This window comes from Lontra canadensis, unplaced genomic scaffold, assembly GCF_010015895.1.
Source record: "Lontra canadensis isolate GAN:19392208 unplaced genomic scaffold, GSC_riverotter_1.0 scaffold107, whole genome shotgun sequence".
Classification (NCBI taxonomy): domain Eukaryota; kingdom Metazoa; phylum Chordata; class Mammalia; order Carnivora; family Mustelidae; genus Lontra; species Lontra canadensis.
In genome coordinates, this window is record NW_022631101.1 from 2,700,241 (window position 1) to 2,718,873 (window position 18,633).

The 18,633-nt window shown below is 46.5% G+C and overlaps 1 protein-coding gene across 1 annotated transcript in view; it reads left to right on the forward strand.

Annotated features, from left to right (window-relative positions):
- The window catches only part of SAE1 (SUMO1 activating enzyme subunit 1), an 81,067-nt gene that overhangs the window by 26,704 nt on the left and 35,730 nt on the right, over window positions 1-18,633 (forward strand). The window contains exon 6 of the mRNA XM_032838940.1: window positions 11,058-11,163. Within this exon, the coding sequence (XP_032694831.1) occupies window positions 11,058-11,163 (106 nt within the window). The remainder of the gene's footprint in view (window positions 1-11,057; window positions 11,164-18,633) is intronic.

Genomic DNA, 18,633 nt, shown 5'->3' on the forward strand with positions numbered 1-18,633 from the left:
AATTTTAGTGTCTATTCACAGGACCATAATTACCCAGAGTGAACATTGGTGTTTTGGCCAAAACTTGGGTCCTTTTCTTTCTCTCTTCTTTTCTTTCTTTGTGAGGCCCAGTCAAGCTTTATCTGAATAGCTCCGTGAGTTTGGTGGGGGGGAGATAAATTGTTAACTAACGGAGGAGTACAAAAGCACCTTTGTGGGTGCTGTCAATTTATAAATCACACCCTCTTACAAGTGTGACACTTGGCCTTGGTGTGAAGGGTTTTATGGCTTAAGGGCCTTCTCTGATTGAGGCGGGTCTTTCACATTCAAATGGGGAGAGCTCCCAGCTTTGTTAGCCCTTCACAGCTGGACGCTTCCCCTGGACTCAATACTGATGGTGCCCACTGGGGTGGATCTGGAAACCGCTCTGGGGAGCCACTTTACGGAGCTATGAGGGGAATGTGGGCAGCCCAGCCAGGCACCCGGTGGCCTTCGCGTACCATTCCTTGGGCTCTTCAGTCACAGAGCTCTTTGTGCGGCCTCTTCCTGCAGGGGCCGAATTTGAAGGTATCAAAATATTCCCCAGCTGACATTGTTAGTCAGCTGTTTCACTTGGACAATTCAGGCCTGGATTCCAACCCCGAGCCCTTAAGGTTGTGAGGCATTCAGCGCATTCCTGATGACAATCCCTGGGATTCCAAACCTTGTCTTTGTGCAGCCTCACTAAGAGCACTGTGGAAGGACGGGTGTGAGCTGGGTTTGGGCTCCGGCTTCGCCACCTCATAATAACAGGCCTCGTCCATTTTGGCAGAGACTGCTCCGGGATTTTGAGGTTTTCTTCCACCTCAGAAATTCCTTGATTGAGATTATGCCCCTTCGCCTGAATTGTACAGAATAAGTAGTTGGGTTATGCTCAAAGTGCAGGATGGGGGTGGGGAGGCAACCACTTCCTGTTTCCTGCGAAAGGCTTCTGGTTAGGGTTCCCTCCCCGCCCCCCCCTTTCCTTAGGTTCAACCAAATGTTGTATAGCCACTTTTGCTTCAAGGTACACATTGTGCTCCTAAATTAGAAACTTTAAAAAACAAAGAGGAAAAATAGAGCTTGTGGTTTTCACACCGCTTAGGAGGATACTGGGCCTTTCTAGCACATGTGTCATCATGATAAATACAAGAGTGGGAAAATGCGTAGCCCAGAGGTAGGTGCTCAGTAGTTGGCTTCCTGTGGTGCCCAGGAAAAGTTATGAGACAGATTTCATCAGAATCAGGTCTCGGGCATAAGTTTAATAGAGACATCAGTACAAAGTGGGTAAAGGAGAGGGCAGTAGTTCTGTGATAAGGAAATGTCCAGAAAGGTTTCTCAGAGGAAGAATCGTCAGAGTTGGCACATGAAGGCAGGTCTGCCGAGCACCGAAGCCAGGACTGGCGTTTAGTCACAGGAAGTGGGATCAGCTGAAAGGCAGACATTGGAACAGAATGACTGTGGCTTCCTTTACCCCAAAGCAGCCAGCTCTTTCTGTATCTTTGAAATGCAAGATGCCTACTGTGTGCGAGGCATTCTATCCTGTTGTCTCCTCTTATAGCTGCTGCGAAAGCTAAGAGAAGTTCCTTGACTTGCATGAGCTCCCACGGCCGTGTAAGGCGGAGTGGATGGGGAGGACATAGACGGTCGAAGTCACAGGCTTGCCCTGCTGCCTAAAGTGTGAATTCCCTTAGAGTTTCTAGGATAATTTGAAGTTTTATGGGGATGATGAGATAAAATATGTGAAGATTGGGACCTTTCTGGAAAAGCTAAAGGGTACAAGGCCACCCTCATGCTCCCTTGCTGCTGCTCTGTTTCTTTACTGTTAAGGGCTGCCAGACGCGAGTAGATGCCCGGGAGTGGTTACTTTCCATCACGGCTCTTTAAAAATTAAACACAACACAGGATTTGTTCGTGACATGCTAAGAAATACAGATTTAATTATACCTCTGTTTCTGAAATAGTAAGGGACTAATTTGGGCACCGTTAATACTCCTGTCATGAGTCAGTTGTGAAATTCCACGGTTGAGGAGTGATTCATTATTTTGATCCCCGTTTCGGAGCAGTTTGTGGACGACTCATCTCTCACCCCCGTGCTGAAGGGAACGTTCCATGGACTGACCACTCTCATTCTTCACCTTGGTTCGTGATGCTGAGGGAACCTGTCGGTGTTTCCCTGTCAGAGTCTAGGGTTAGGGTTAGGCATTTTGTTCACCGCTGTGCTCCTGGTGCAGTCCCCGGCACAGTCCCCGGGAGATGTCTGGTCACTGTGTTGTGGCTGCTCCTGCCACATCATAGGACAGCTTTGGAGATCACTGTCATTTTAAAAAAGAATTACTGAGTTGACTTTCTTTGTGATCAACCAAGTGGGTTAATTAACCGCCTGGCACATGAGTTGTGGTTTACGTTACCTGAGCTGGGCTGAGAGACAGAATTCTGAAGAGGACAAGGGACTTGGCCGGGAATATTAAGAAGTAGGTCATTGGGTTCCCTAGACCAGAACCTTTAGGCCAGAGGTGTTCGAAGACCTGCTGATTGTCAGAATCACTTGGTTTGGGTGGGGGACAGGAGAGTCGGGGTGCGTACTGCAGAGTTGGGTAGAGCGCCGGTGGCAGGTTTTCCAGGTAGGACAGGTGTGGGGAGGAGGCTGGTGGCGGTGGGGGTTTGGCATTTTAGGCTTGAGGCAAGAGGTCTCTCCCAGCATCAGGGCACAATCCGGTATATTTTTTATTGTGATATTTGATACCTTCAGATAATATGACATCAGTACAAATTTTTTTTTTTTTTTTTCATTTGAGAGAGAGAGAGGGAAAACATGAGAGGGGAGGTCAGAGGGAGAAGCAGACTCCCCATGGAGCTGGGAGCCCGATGCGGGACTCGATTCCGGAACTCCGGGATCATGACCTGAGCTGAAGGCAGTCTCTTAACCAACAGAGCCACCCAGGTGTCCCATCACATCAGTACAAATGAGAAGACATAAGAAACACTATCCAACTTAAAAACCCAAATATTTCCAGTCCTTTTGGACCTATCTGTACGTTCCTTCTCTGTCTTCTTCCCAAGGCAGGTACATTTGTGGGAATTTTTTAAAGTACGGAGGTGGGGGCGGTGATGCCTGGGTGGCTTAGTTGGTTGAGCCTCTGACTCTTGATTTCAGTTCTGGTAATGATCTCAGGGTCGAGGGCCGTGGGATTCCATGCTCAGTGCAGAGTCTGCTTCTCTCCCTCTCCCTCTGTTCCTGAATGTGCTAGTGTGCTTTCTCTCAAAATAAATAGCACGTATCTGGAAGGTGCGGTTATAGCCCTGCTTGACATGGCGTTTTACCACATTTGTTAATCTAAACAATGGAATGTGATGTAGGTGTAAATTGAGAATGATCTAGCTGACTACTGAGGGCCCACTAACTAATTTAAAGCATAAAACTTTTTGGGGCCCATGGGCGGCTCAGTGGGTTAAGCATCTGCTTTCGGATAAGGTCATGATCTCGGTCTTGGGATTGAGCCCCGCATCGGGCTTACTGCTCTTTGGGAAGCCTGCTTCTCCCTCTCCCACTCTCCCTGCTCGTGCTCCCTCTCTTGCTGTCGTTCCCTCTCTGTCCAGTAAACAAATAAAATCTTTTTTTTTTTTTTTTTTTTTTTTTTAAGATTTTATTTATTCACTTGTCAGAGATCACAAGTAGGCAGAGAGGCAGGCAGAGAGAGGAGGAAGCAGGCTCCCTGCCGAGCAGAGAGCCCAATTCGGGGCTCGATCCCAGGACCCTCAGATCATGACCTGAGCCAAAGGCAGAGGCTTAACCCACTGAGCCACCCAGGCGCCCCGAAAGCATTATTGTTTATCGAATCTCTTATTGATGGGCATGTGGGCATGTACTTTTTTTCTGTTATAAATGGTGTCAGAGAAAGTGTGTGTGTGTGTGTGTGTGTGTGTGTGTGTGTGTGTGTGTAGATAATCTCTCTGGGTAAATATGTGATTTCTCTGGGGTGTATACTTAGGAGGGAAATTAGGGTATGTGTAGTTTCAACTTAACCAGACCTGCTAAATGACTCTTGAGTAGTTCTGTCAGGTCACAGTCCAGAAACAGCAGTATGTGACGGTAACATTTGGTGACTTCAGGCTCTTTTGCCACTCTGCTGAGTGTGACTGACAGCTTTGTTTCGGGATTGCGGTTGTTGTTCCTTAGAATGCTTTTGAAAACTATAGACTCCTGTGAGTAGGTGTGGAAGTCCGACCTAGAAATCTGGTTTTCAAAGTTGTTTCAATTCTGATTCACATTTAGCTTTACAGCCAGAGCTGTAGCCCTTGTTACAGATGTTCAGCTTTTTAAAAGTAAAGTGTATGGTGCACCTGGGTGGCTCAGTGGGTTAAGCCTCTGCCTTTGGCTCAGGTCATGATCCCAGGGTCCTGGGATGGAGCCCCAAATCGGGCTTTCTGCTCAGCAGGTAGCCTGCTTCCCCCTCTCTCTCTGCCTGCTTCTCTGCCTACTTGTGATCTCTCTCTGTCAAATAAATAAATAAAATCTTCAAAAAAAAAAAAAAAAGTTAAGTGTGTTGGGACACCTGGGTGACTTGGTTGGGTGTCTGCCTTTGGCTCAGGTCATGATCCCCAGTCCTGGGATCAAGTCCCAAGTTGGGCTCCCTGCTCTGCGGGCAGCCTGCTTCTCCCTCTGTCTCTCTACCCTTGTGCTTGTGCTCTCTGTCTCTCTCTCTTTCTCTGAAATAAAATCTTAAAAAAAATAAATAAATGTGTTTACAGTCCCAAATGTGGAAAACACAGAACAAGTTGAGAAAATGTGAACCCTGCTGCCCAATAATGACTATCGTGTTCCTTTCAGTGTTCTTTTTTTTTTTTTTTTTTTTTAAGATTTTATTTATTTATTTGACAGGCAGAGATCACAAGTAGGCAGATAGGCAGGCAGAGAGAGAGGGGGAAGCAGGCTCCCTGCTGAGCAGAAAGCCCGATTTGGGGCTCCATCCCAGGACCGTGGGATTTGGGGCTCCATCCCAGGACCGTGGGATCATGACCTGAGCCAAAGGCAGAGGCTTAAACCACTGAGCCACCCAGGCGCCCCCCTTTCAGTGTTCTTTTTACTCGTTCACATACGTGATGAAGTTGAAGTTTTAATGAACATCCATTAGCACACACGAGTCATACATAGTGATCTAATATATGTGATGTAAACAAGTACCGTCTTCTGCTTTCTTCGCGCAACGTATTTCCCCATAAGCCTGGGATCAGATAGTCCACTTTGGAGGCTGTGGCTTTAAGAGGCTGTGTCGGTTCTCTTGCCGCCTTGCTTCAGTCCATCAAACCAGCTCATGTTGCAGTGAGGGTTTTGCACTTGTCCACTGTTCTGAGTGGCTCAGCACAGCCCTGCAATTTGACGGCTCTCAGACTGGGTGGCAGAATTCATCTTTTATATTTACTGTCGGGCTTTTTGGCAAACGAAAAGCAGATTGGACCCTATCAGCGCACGGATACTTACTGACATTCTGTTCCGTGCAGTGCGGCGTCTCCCACGGTGGTCCCTGCCTCAGGAAGCTGGTACCTGTCTGGGAAGAGGTGTAAGAGGGCTTGTTATTAGTCTTAACTAGACTATCAGAGTGAAATCCTTAAGGCTCAGAATTGCCAGGAAAGGAAATGGATAGTGGAGGGAAGTCAGTTAGGCATTATACCCAGAGCGATCCGTGAGCCGAGGGCGGGGAGGGCTGAGTGAGGTGCAAAAGTGACCTGTTTTAGGGTTCGTTGTGGTGGTTGCGGCTGCCTGGCAGATACCGCTGGGACCTTTTCGTGAAGACCCTTCATTTTCCGTGGATGCTGTTAAACATATTTTTCTTGTTATAAATCCAGTGTCCTCGAGGTGGGTAAGACGTGCACCACCACCTGCATTTGTCGTACTATAGATTAGGGGACATCGTTTTTGGTTTTTTATTTAGTTATTTTTTAAGTTATCTCTACATCCCACATGGGACTCAAACTCATGACCACTAGATCAGTATCGCATGCTCCACCAGCTGAGCCAGCCAGGCACCCAGATGTGGATAGGCTTTACGTAGTTGGAACCAGAAAAATGGGACATTAATAGGAGGCAGGGTGCGGTAGCACAAGAAGCATTGAACAGCCACTATGACTCAAGAAGGATAAAGACCAAGCCAGCTGGGGAGACTTGGAGACGGTCAGAATTTAGTTTTTCTCTAAAGAGCCCTTCAGGTCATCAATGTGTCTCTGTTTCTAGCTTTCAAATTCCTAGTTCCCAGGAGAAAGAATCTGGTTGGTGTGGCCTGAGCCATGTGCCCGCCTCTGGCTTTGTCATCTGTAGCTGGAGGGCTGATACGTATTTCAGATAAGGTTTACTGGGGTCCTTCTCCCCAAATTTCAGAAAACCTCCCTAAAGGTTGCCTGCCAGAGACAGGCCTAAGAGAGGTAAATTCATTTGTCTTGAGTTCACAAGTTACTGGCAAAATTTCAAGGAGTTCTGCCCTTTGACTTGGGGAGGAAAGAGGGCCTCTGTCCTTGGTCCTAGCGCTCTACAGGGTCCCACTCTGGTCTCCTTGCAGCCATTCCCCTAGTAGAGTGAGGATTCCATGGAATTAAAGAGATGTGTCCACCTGGGCCCATCTCCCCCACCACCCCACCTCTCCAGTTCTGGACCACATTGTGGATGCTTGGGACCCCTGGAATCTCCTGCCCAGACAACCCCAGGCTTACTTCCCAGGCTTTTGTGGGCTTCTTCCCTCATCTTCCTCCAGAGTGCAAACCTTGGCAACAATGTAATGTCCATGTGCCTAGGGCCAAGAAGTAGTTGTAGTGGGGGAAGGGCAGCCTGTGAGGCCACACTCCCATGCAGAGCCTCTTGAGCTGTGAGAGCCAGAGGTGGGAGGAGAGCGGGAAAGAAGACCACTTTTTTTTTAATCTTTTTTTTTTTTTTAAGATTTTATTTATTTATTTGACAGACAGAGATCACAAGTAGGCAGAGGGGCAGGCAGAGAGAGAGGAGGAAGCAGGCTCCCTGCTGAGCAGAAAGCTCGATGTGGGGCTCGATCCCAGGACCCTGGGATCATGACCTGAGCCGAAGGCAGAGGCTTTAACCCACTGAACCACCCAGGCGCCCCGAGGACCACCTTTTGCAGTGCACCCCATTCTGGCACAGAACTCCCAAGGAGGGTGAGAATTCCAAATTTGATCCTAGTCTTCCAGGGAGTAATGAAGAAAATATATTTGTTAAGGCAAGAGAATATAATACACTTTATTTTTTAATAGCCTGTTCGTATGATTTATACTTAAATATGTAGAAGTGGTATATGGGTTTCCGTTTGTACTTTCGCCCCAAGCCCTGAAAGTTTAGAGGTGGGCCTTCGTAGGACTGAGACCATGAAACAGAACTTTTTTTCCTCATTTCTCATAGCGTCGTGACCTAACAAATCAGTGGATTCTTAGCCAGGTGAACTACAAAAATTCTGAATTAAAATCTTGGTAGTTTATGAAACCTCATGAGAGTTTGTTTTGTTATTGTGATGGCATTCCCAGACCATACTGCTGATGGCTTGAATCTGTGTTGTGAGACTTCTTAAGAAGGGTCGAGCAGTCTGTATCAGGCAGTAAATGTCACTCAGGGGCTGTTTGACTTGACTTTTGAGGTCAGACAGACTCATTGACCAAAAAGTTTGAGGACAGTACAAACATTTCGTATACCAATTCTTACAGTGGATTTAAATCCCAAAGGAGTGATTATGGGGATGTAGAAAACCATCTTAAAAACCATATGACTGTTTCATCTTCACTAGGTATTTGAGCTTTCATCTGTCAGTTCCATTTTGGTCGTTAGCAAGCAGTGTCATCTGCCTGGGAGCGGATAGGTCTTGGTTCACTTAGCATCCTAATTATACTGTCGTCTCTTTTCTTTCTTAAATATCTGGGGCATTTGTTGGGGGAGTGGGGTGGGTGTGTGGTATGTATATGTGGTGAAAGAAGGAGGGAGAAAAAGAGACCCATACCTCAGGAAGTTTGAAATTATTTATACATACTCACATACCATCTCTCTTTTTTTTTTTTTTTTTTAAGATTTTTTCAGAGGAAAAAAAAGATTTTTTCAGAGAGAGACAGTACAAGCATGAGTGGGGTGGGGAGCAGAGAGGGAGGGAGGAGCAGGGAACCTGATCATGACCTGAGCTAAAGGCAGACACTTAACTGACTGAGCCACCCAGGTGCCCCCATCTTTTTTGTTTGTTTATTTAAGATTTTATTTATTTATTAGAGAGAGTGTGAGGAGTGCATATGTGGGGGAAGGGGCAGAGGGAAAAGGAGAGCGAGAATCCCAAGCAGATCCCTGCTGAACAGGGAACCCGACTGGGCTCAAACCCAAGACACTGGGATTGTCATGACTTGAGCCGAAGGCAGACGCTTAACCGACTGAGCCACCCAGGCGTCCCACACGTAACCATCTTAAACTTCGTTCAAGTAGCTAGTGCTGAGAACCTTTTTTTTTTTTTCCTGAACCATCTGAGAATAAGGGGTCAAAGCCATGCTCCTTGCATCACTCCCAAATATTTCAGTCTGTATTTTCTCAAACAAGGCATTTTCTGTAGGCACAAACCAAATTTCAGAATCAAAATTCAAATGGATACATCACTACCATCTAACCCTGAGACCCCATTCCGATTTTATCGGTTGTCCAATCATGGCCTAAATGGCAGAAGGATTCAGTTCTGGATCATGTGTGCATCTAGATTTTCATGATGCTTTTGAAGATTACAAGCCACTTATTTTGTAAATTGTTCTTTAGTCTGGGTTTGTCTGATGTTCCGTCACGGTTCGATTTCAGCTTCACACCTTTGGCAAAAATACCACAGCAGGGTTGCTCCTCATCCCATCCTGCGGTCTGGTTCTGGTTTCCATACGCTGCATTGGTAATTTTGGTCATTTGAGTAGAATTATGCCTGCCAGAATTCTCCTTTGAAAACAATTCCTCTGGGGTGCCTGGGTGGCTCAGTGGGTTAAAGCCTCTGCCTTCAGCTCAGGTCATGATCCCAGGGTCCTGGGATCGAGCCCCGAGTCAGGCTCTCTGCTCAGCAGGGAGCCTGCTTCCTCCTCTCTCTCTGCTTGCCTCTCTGCCTACTTGTGATCTGTCTGTCAAATAAATAAATGAAATCTTAAAAAAAAAAAAAAGAAAAAAAAGAAAACAATTCCTCTTTTCCCTGTAATTTCCCCTCCAATAATTTTTGGAGAGGTATTTTGAAAATATGTAAATAACCTCATTATTCATCAGATTTTATCAATTAGCCGATTTTTTTTTCAAGATTTTATTTATTTGACAGAGAGAGATCACAAGTTGGCAGAGAGGCAAGCAGAGAGAGAGAGAGAGGAGGAAGCAGGCTCCCTGCAGAGCAGAGAGCCCGATGTGGGACTCGATCCCAGGACCCCGAGATCGTGACCTGAGCCGAAGGCAGAGGCTCAACCCACTGTGCCACCCAGGTGCCCCATCAATTAGCCGATTTTAGATCAACGACTAAAGGATTCTAGTTCATTTGGAAGTGTTATAATCTTTTTTTTTTTTTTTTAAGATTTTATTTATTTATTTGACAGAGATCACAAGTAGGTAGAGAGGCAGGCAGAGAGAGAGGAAGGGAAGCAGGCTCCCTGCTGAGCAGAGAACCCGATGTGGGGCTCGATCCCAGGATCCTGGGATCATGACCTGAGCCAAAGGCAGAGGCCTTAACCCACTGAGCCACCCAGGCGCCCTGAAGTGTTATAATCTTACTGTTTTTTTTTTTTTTTCCTAAAGTGTTCCAGTTTGACCAGTGGGAGCTCCTTTATGTTGTTTGGCTCCTATTTACTCGGGACACACCCCCATCATTCTGTGCACACTTTGTTTCAGGCTCAGTAAGATGTTTTGGGCTCCTGTCATACTCTTCCTGCCTTAGCCGTGAAATCAGCCGTTTCTCCAAAGAGAAATATTTCTCGGTGGGGGGTTAGAATCCAAGATCTGGGGGTTAGGTGTGCTGACTGTTCTCAGGGCGTCATTGCTTTGATGCTTTGTCCGTGGACGTGGCTCCTCAGTATTTGTACGCACGTACACACAGGCTTGTGTCTGCATTTACTTCCATGTCTGTATATATTGAAAATGAGTTCATACTAATAACCCCACCCACAGGCTTTATTCTGGTTTTTTCCCTTTCCGCAATTCTAATTCTCTTCTCTGATAGTGAGAAACCTAGGTTCTCTGTATCTTCACTTGTTGCAGAAGTCCTTGGTGGGAGTGAGTCTCCCAGTCTACCACTACCTGCCCCCCCTTGCCCACCGCCCCCCGGCCCCACAGGATGCCACCCTTCCTACCCAGCTCTGCTCTTTCCCCCGCAGCAGGTCACCCAGCACCTCTACACACTCTTCCCTGCCCTTCCTAAGTGCCAGTGGATGGTTTCTGGACTGAACAATTCAGGAGAGGAAAAGGAAAGTCACTTTCTTACTCATATTTAATTATATTTTAAAATAGAGATAAGGGATGGCATTTTTTGAGATAATTTCATTTAGCTTTAATAGGTTACAGCCATGCTTCCTTTCACTACAGGCCTTTTACAAATGCCTTCTCCAGCCCCGCAGCCTGGAGATTTTGTCTCATAACCCTTGTTTATGTTTCTTGCTGTTATTTATTGCTATTGTTATTCTCAAACCATTCTTCTGATGAGACACATTTAATGTTTTTTTTGGGCTGTGACATAGAATGTTTTATTGACTGTCTGTAGACACACAGTCTTGTTCATTTGTGCAAAAATTTCTGCGGTGTGAGCACAGCCAGAGTTAAAGCCAGAGTGGAACTGGGTCTTTAGCTTTGCTCTGACTCCTTCCGGTGCAGGGAGTGTATGTCACTCGTCGCTATGTCCCCAGCGCCCAGAGGCGCACACAGTAAGTGCTCAGTTAACATTTATTGGATTTGCGTGGTCCTCAGCTGCTATTAATGAACAGTAAGCCTTAAATAATGACATTGCTCCTAGATGGTGAGGAGCTACTGCCTTGTGATTTAAAGCCAACATTTTTTTCTCTAAGCAATTTTGCCTTTTTCTCAACAGAAGGTGGTCTTCTGCTCCGTCAAGGACGCGCTGGAAGTGGACTGGAGCAGCGATAAGGCGAAGGCAGCTCTGAAGCGCACAACTTCGGATTACTTTCTCCTTCAAGGTGAGCCCGAGCAGAGCGTCCCAGTGGGTGCTTTGTGCTTTGCTTTCCGGAATTGCGGCTGCAGAGTCCAGGGCTCTCTTGATGTTTGCCCCAGTCTAGTTCTTCACGAACCGGCTCTCCGTGACCACTTGAGAACATCCTGATGGCTGGGCTGGAGATGCGGCCCCTTGTTGAGCTCTGCGTAAGCCTCACCTGTTCTCAGGAGACTGGGGTAGAGATGTTGCTTTTACTTGTCAAATTTGCAAAGCACCTTTGGTGGCATCTGGATAGTCTTCACCCTTCCTTTCTTCAGGGCTGGGTCTCTGCGGACTCCAGGAACACCCCCTGCCCCAAGTCAGGACAGATGGTGGCTGTGTGTGGTAGCGAACACAGTTCCTCCGCAGGCACTGTGTATATCGGTTCAGAGGGAAATATGTAAAACTACATAAAACTTCCTTAATAAACTGAAAAATCAGGGGCGCCTGTGTGGCTCAGTGGGTTAAGGCCTCTGCCTTCAGCTCAGGTCATGATCCCGGAGTCCTGCGATCGAGCCCCATATTGGGCTCTCTGCTCAGGCGGTGAGCCTGCTTCCTCCTCCTCCTCCTCTCTCTCTCTCTCTCTCTCTCTCTCTCTCTGCCTGCCTCTCTGCCTACTTGTGATCTGTCAAATAAATAAATTAATTAAAAAAATAAATAAATAAACTGAAAAATCAGATGAGGCTAATTGGCTAGGAATGAAGCCTTCCTCCTATAATTAGTGGTGTTAGCCAGGTTGGGTTGGGGAGTGTTGGGAGAAACTAGTTTAGAGCACTTCATATCCGTTTGTCTAGAAATCATCCAGGGTGGGGAGTTAGGGAGGGCATCCAGTGTGTTAGGCAGGAATGAGTCTTAGGAATGAGTGTGCTACGACTCAGAAAATACTCCTTTTGATGAGGACAGGGTCTCAAGGCAGTGCTGTCTGTAGTCCAGCCTGAGCCTGGGGCATGAGCCTTTGGGAGAAGCTCATCACTCCACCTGACACATCGAGAGCCCTCAGTAAACAGTAGCCGTTAATTTGCAGTTTGGGGGCTTATAACTCACGTGGTTCTTATTGCTGCTTGTACTGGTATTCGAATTTACCAGAATCTGGTGATTCTCAACCGAAGGTGGTTTTGCTTACTGGGGGCATGAGCAGTGTTAAGTCATTTTTGATTGTTCAGGCTGTGGGCAGGTGGGGTGGGGAGAGGTCAGGCATGTTGCTAAATATCGATGGCACGGGACAGCCCCTGTGGCAGAGTTATCCGGCCCACAATGTCACAGTGTCAGTAGTGCCAAGGGCAAGACATCTGTTCCAACCCTCTGCAGTTTCTAGAGTATTTTCTCCTCTGAGCTCATCAACACAGCGCCCTTGTGAGGTAGACAGGGTGGGTGGGAATTCTCCCCAGTTTGGTTCCTTGAGGTGAGGAAACAGAGACCAGGAAAGGCTCAGTGTTTTACCAGAGAGAACACAGATTGGCCACGGCAAAGGAGCTGGGGCCCTGAACCGCTCAGGTCTTTGAAGCCCAAGGCGGTGTGAGACACCTGGACGCAGCAGCCTACCTCCATCGAAAGTGCTCTCTAGGTGTTGGCTTATGGAATCCTCTCTACAGCCATGTGGAGTAGCTGCTGTTCCCCCATTTATAGGTGTTTTAAAAGACACAGATGGGGGTGCCTGGGTGGTTCAGTTGGTTGAGCATCTGCCTTTGGCTCAGGTCATGATCCCAGGGTCCTGGGATTGAGTCCCACATCCGGCTTCCTGCTCAGTAGGAAGTCTGGTTTTTCCTCTGCCTGGTCTTCCTCTTGCTTGTGCTCACTCACTCTTTCTCTCTCAATCTAATAAATAAATAAAATCTTAAAAAAAAAAAGTCATGGGCGCCTGGGTGGCTCAGTGAGTCAAATGTCACGGTCTCAGGGTCCTGGGATTGAGCCCTGCATCAGGCTGTCTGCTCTGCGGGGAGCCTGCTTCCCTTCCTCTCTCTCTGCCTGCCTCTCTGCCTACTTGTGGTCTCTGTCTGTCAAATAAATAAATAAAAAAGATTTTAGGGGCACCTGGGTGGCTCAGTGGGTTAAGCCTCTGCCTTCGGCTCAGGTCATGATCCCAGGGTCCTGGGATCGAGCCCCACATTGGGCTCTCTGCTCTGCAGGGAGCCTGCTTCCTCCTCTCTCTCTCTCTCTGCCTGCCTCTCTGCCTACTTGTGATCTCTGTCTGTCAAATAAATAAATAAAATCTTAAAAAAAAAAAAAAACAACTTTATTTAGGGGCGCCTGGGTGGCTCAGTGGGTTAAAGCCTCTGCCTTCAGCTCAGGTCATGATCCCAGGGTCCTGGGATCGAGCCCCGCATCGGGCTCTCTGCTTGGCCGGGAGCCTGCTTCTCTGCCTCTCTCTCTGCCTGTCTCTCTGCCTACTTGTGATCTCTGTCTGTCAAATAAATAAATAAAATTTAAAAAAAAAAAAAGATTTTAAAAAAATATTAAAAAAAAAAAAAAAGACTGATTAAGACCCAGGCCTGTGGCCATCCCTGCCCTCAGGAGCCCAAGACTGAGGTGGGAGGCAGCAGTATGGGGGAAAGTAATTTTACATCAGGCCGCTGCTGGCCAGCACCGGCAGAAGTTAACAGGGGCAGGGGATGTAGAGAGGTCCTGAGCAAGAAGCAGTAGCTTTGTTACTGACCCAAATGGCCGACTTGGTGCATGGTTGTTCAGAACAGGAGCTTTCGAATCAAAACATCTGGTTTTTCAGTCCTGCTTCTGTCTTTTTTTTTTTTTTTTTTAAGATGGGTGATGTTGAGCCACAGAGTTAAATTCCCTGAGGCTCACTCATAACTCCCCTCTGTCACAGTGTTAATAGCACTTGCCTTAAGGGGGTTTTTGTAAGGCTTGGACAGTATGCATACTTTCTCAGCACAGAGCAGGGAAGTCCTAGAGACCTGTGTTATCTGTAAAGTTGTGGGGTTTTGTTTGGGGTTTTGTGTTTTGACACAAGTATTTTGCAACCGTGTAGAGATTTTGGGATTGACTCAGTTTCCTTTATTTTTTATTTTTATTTTATTTTTATTTTTATTAATTTTTAAAAAATATTTATTTATTTATTTGACAGAAATCACAAGGAGGCAGAGAGGCAGGCAGAGAGAGAGGAAGGGAAGCAAGCTCCCCGCAGAGCAGAGAGCCCGATGCGGGGCTCAATCCCAGGACCCTGAGACCATGACCTTTAACTCACTGAGCCACCCAGGCGCCCCTGACTTTTTTTTTTAAGATTTTATTTATTTGAGAGAGAATGAGAGAGAGCATGAGAGAGGAGAAGGTCAGAGAGAGAAGCAGACTCCCCAAGGAGCTGGGAGCCCAATGCGGGACTCCATCCTGGAAGTCCGGAATCATGATCTGAGGCAAAGGCAGCCCCTCAACCAACTGAGCCACCCAGGCGCCCTGACTTAGTTTCCTTTAATTCCATATTTGAGTAGGTACTATCATGGCAGCAATCCTACTAGATTTTAATTTTCTGCCTGTGACATTTCGTTGGATAATACATCCCATATGTTTACTTTTCTAAAAGGTACTCACTACTTTTTCAGTTTCAATTTCAGGGCTTCGGGTTTGGTGATTAAAATGATGTTTGTTAGTCAGTAGTCATATAAATTTTTTTTAAAAGATTTTATTTATTTATTTGATGGAGATCACAAGTAGGCAGAGAGGCAGGCGGGGGTGGGGTGAGGGGGGGAAGCAGGCTCCCTGCTGAGCAGAAAACCTGTTGTGGGTCTCGATCTCAGGACCCTGGGATCATGACCTGAGCCGAAGTCAGAGGCTTTAACCCATTGAGCCAGCCAGGTACCCCCCAATTTTTTTGTTACAGTAAGAAACACATACCAGGAAATTTACTAACTTAATGATTTTTACATGTATGGTTTTGTAGCCGTCCTGGAATTATAAAAGGAGGCAGGCACACATGCCCTCTAGGCCAGGAGTGGCAGGAAGGGGCTTTCTGCTCCTCCCTCCACCCACCTCACCTGTGACGTGCGTGGCTGAAGGACCCTCATCGCTGGCCGGTGAGTCCAGATTATCAGGCCACTTTCCCCAAGCCTCAGAACCCAGTGGCACAGGAGGGGAAGTGACTTGACATCATCATAAAACAAATTAGTGGTAGAGTCTGTGTCTCAACCAAGTCCCCTGACTCTTCCAGGGGCTATAGTTCCTTCACACCACTCTAGTGCTCTTTCTGGCTGTCTCTGGATATCCAACACAGCCTTTCCTGAGCCTCTCTCTGCAGCAGGTGACAGGTTCTAGGCCTTCCTGTGTGGTGTCCTACAACACATTCCTAGTGGTGATTTTTTTTTTGTTCAGTTGGTCTCTCTAGGCTCTGATGTATCTTCCCAGAGAGGCTGGAGCTACTGGGAGTGCCCCAAATGCAGTGAGCCAGAGGGCCTGGTTTGGCTTCTGGGAGCTTCTCTATGAATGCATACTTAATTTTATTAATGCCCTCGACTGCCTGCTGGGCTGAAGTTCTGGAAGTAGAGGGAAATGGCTGTTGTGATCTCTCCCAGGTTATACCAGCAGCTTAGAATCCTTCGCTTACAGGTACGAAGCTGATCCTCTGTGGGTGTGTCATCTCAATCTTATACCCAGGGAAATACTCCTTTTGATTTTCTGCTCAGCCATTCATGGAGCTACGGGAATTCTGTAATTTGGCCTTATTGGATTTATGCAGCAAAGCATAGCAGCTTCCACATGTGAAGTTGTCTTCTGCAAATACACTGGCTGTTAACTGTCTTTGTGACTTCAGGCAGATAACTTGCTTTTCTAGGATTTTGTTTGCTTGCTTATAAAATGGTAAGACTAAGTCAGCCAGCCTGTCTTGAAAAAAAAAAATGTTTTCTTTTAAGATTTTATTTATTTATTTGACACAGAGAGAGAGAGAGAGAGATGGCGAGAGAGGGAATACAAGCAGGGGGAGTGGGAGAGGGAGAAGCAGGCTTCCTGCTGAGCAGGACCCTGGGATCATGACCTGAGCTGAAGGTAGACACTTAATGACTGATCTACTCAGGCGCGCCCCTCTGAGTCCAAATAATCAGTGAATCTAATAAAATACCCTTCTTGTGGCTTGTATTTCTCTGTTATATTTGTATCTTTTTTTTATCTAAGATTTGTATCTTTTTTTGTATCTAAGATTTTATTCATTTATTTATTTGAGAGAGTGAGTACATAAGTAAGGGGAGGGGCAGAGGGAGAGAGAGAAGCAAACTCCCCCCTGAGCAGGGAGCCCCATGTCAGTCTCAATCCCAGGACCCTGGGATCATGACCTGAGCTGAAGGCAGATGCTTAATGGACTGAGCCACCCAGGCGTCCCTCTACTTTTAGACTTATATAACTTTATTGATTTATGACTTATACCAGAAAACTTAGTTTAGGGGCGCCTGGGTGGCTCAGTCCTTAAGCGTCTGCCTTTGGCTCGGGTCATGATCCCAGGGTCCTGGGATGGAGCCCCCCTCATCAGGCTTCTTGCTCAGCAGGAAGCCTGGTTCTTCCTCTCCCACTCCCCCTGCTTCTGTTCCATCTCTCGATGTGTCTCGCTCTGTCAAATACATTTTTAAAAAATGAAAGAAAAAAAAAACTTAGTTTAAGTGTATTTCTTTTAATAAATTCTAGAATTTTTTGTTTGTTTTGGAAAGGGCTATTTTTTAATTTTTTTAAATTAATTCATTAATTTAAACAATATCCTCCACATAGTCCTAAAGTTTGATTTTAATTAGAACCATTCTTTTTGCCCAGCCTGTTTTGATTGCTAACCATGGCAGTAAAAGTAGAGTCCGAGTAGAGACTGATGCAGTCTCGTGTCCTAGAAAAACCACGGTCTTTGGAGACTGATAGAGCTGAGCTCAGATCACAGCTCCTCCCCCTTATCAGCAGGCTTAACCTTTGGTGTATGAGCTTCATTCAGATCTGGGTTCCTGACTCAGGGCTGAGGGGCCGGCAGACAACTCTGCCTTCCCTTGGCTCTAAGAGAGGTACTGAGATGGCAAATATGAAAGATGAGTGCTGGGGCACAGCTTCTAGACTGTTTAGTATTTTCCTTTGACTCTTTCAAACATTTTCCAGTCACATGTTGAAGAGGAGGATTGGTTGTGTTTTTGTTTGTTTGTTTTTTTAAGATGTTATTTATTTATTCTACAGACAGAGATCACAAGTAGGCAGAGAGACGGAGTGGGGGAAGCAGGCTCCCTGCTGAGCAGAGAGCCAGATGCGGGGCTTGATCCCAGGACCCTGGGATCATGACCTGAGCCGAAGGCAGAGGCTTTAACCCACTGAGCCACCCAGGCGCCCCAATTGGTTGTTTTTTTAAGTCAAGGTTTACACACCTGAAATTGATAGAAGTCTAAAATGGCCTTACTTTTGTTATCATAAAATTAAACACTGTTAACATCTGACTTCTGGAAGTAGGATGGCCTTGGGGAGTATCCAGGTTGAGTGGTCAACTTCTTAGGCATTACTGTGGTTTTCCTGTGGCATGTAAGAATGGTTATTGGGTACTGGACACTGCTTGCTGCTTTACCTGGCAATGTGCTAAGCGTCTGACATATTCTCATGTTATCGTGACAGCCTTCAAAATATAGTTGCTGTCCCATTTTCTTTAAAGAGACCAAGGTTGAGCATGGCTGTGGCTTGCTTGGGCATATCTTTAGACAGAACCAGGATTTAGACCATGAGGTCTCTTTGATCCCTGGACTGTGTTCCTCGCATCTATAAATGCGCCTCTGAGCTAAGTGATTTTGTTAAATTTCAAATCAGGAGCCCTGCATGTTAGAGAAATAGAATTACCACCACAATACAGAAAACCCTGGTTCAAATATGTATTAGACACAAAGATTATCTGAATTCTTTCTTTTTTTTTTTTAAGGTTATCTGAGTTCTGACCCAGATAGTCTTTCTTCTCACCCAAGAGTTTTATGTTTTTGGGAAAAAAGAAAAAAAAAGGGGGGGCCTATCTTGAAAGATGACTTAACACTTATAAGCATGCGTGTGTGTGTGTGTAAACCAGACTGTTAAGCCAGTTGGGCTCTTTACACTGGATGGCCTTCAGTGGCCCGGAAAGATCTTGGAGCATGTATAGAGTGACCTTATAGGTCTTGTTGGCTGTGTGATGTATTCCTTCGGGTGTAGGATTGTTTGTGACCAGTTTCATCTTGAAAGGTATGGAAGTTGTTTTCAGTTTTTCCTGGTCCTTGGAATCTGTTCCCAAGAGCCTTTCTAAGAAGGTGACCTCTACACCTAATGCTGCCTCGGGAGTTCCTAGTAAGGACACAGTGCTTGCTTGGCTGTGATGCACACCCGAGAGACCTCCTAGGGACCCCGAGTCGGTGTCACTGTCGCCCAGCAGAGCGCACAACACGTACTCCGTAAGTAAGTATTTTTTGCCCGAGTGACTGGTTGTTGCTTGTCTGGACATTTGGCCCACTCTAGAGGGAGAGCAGCCTGCCCCGCGGTG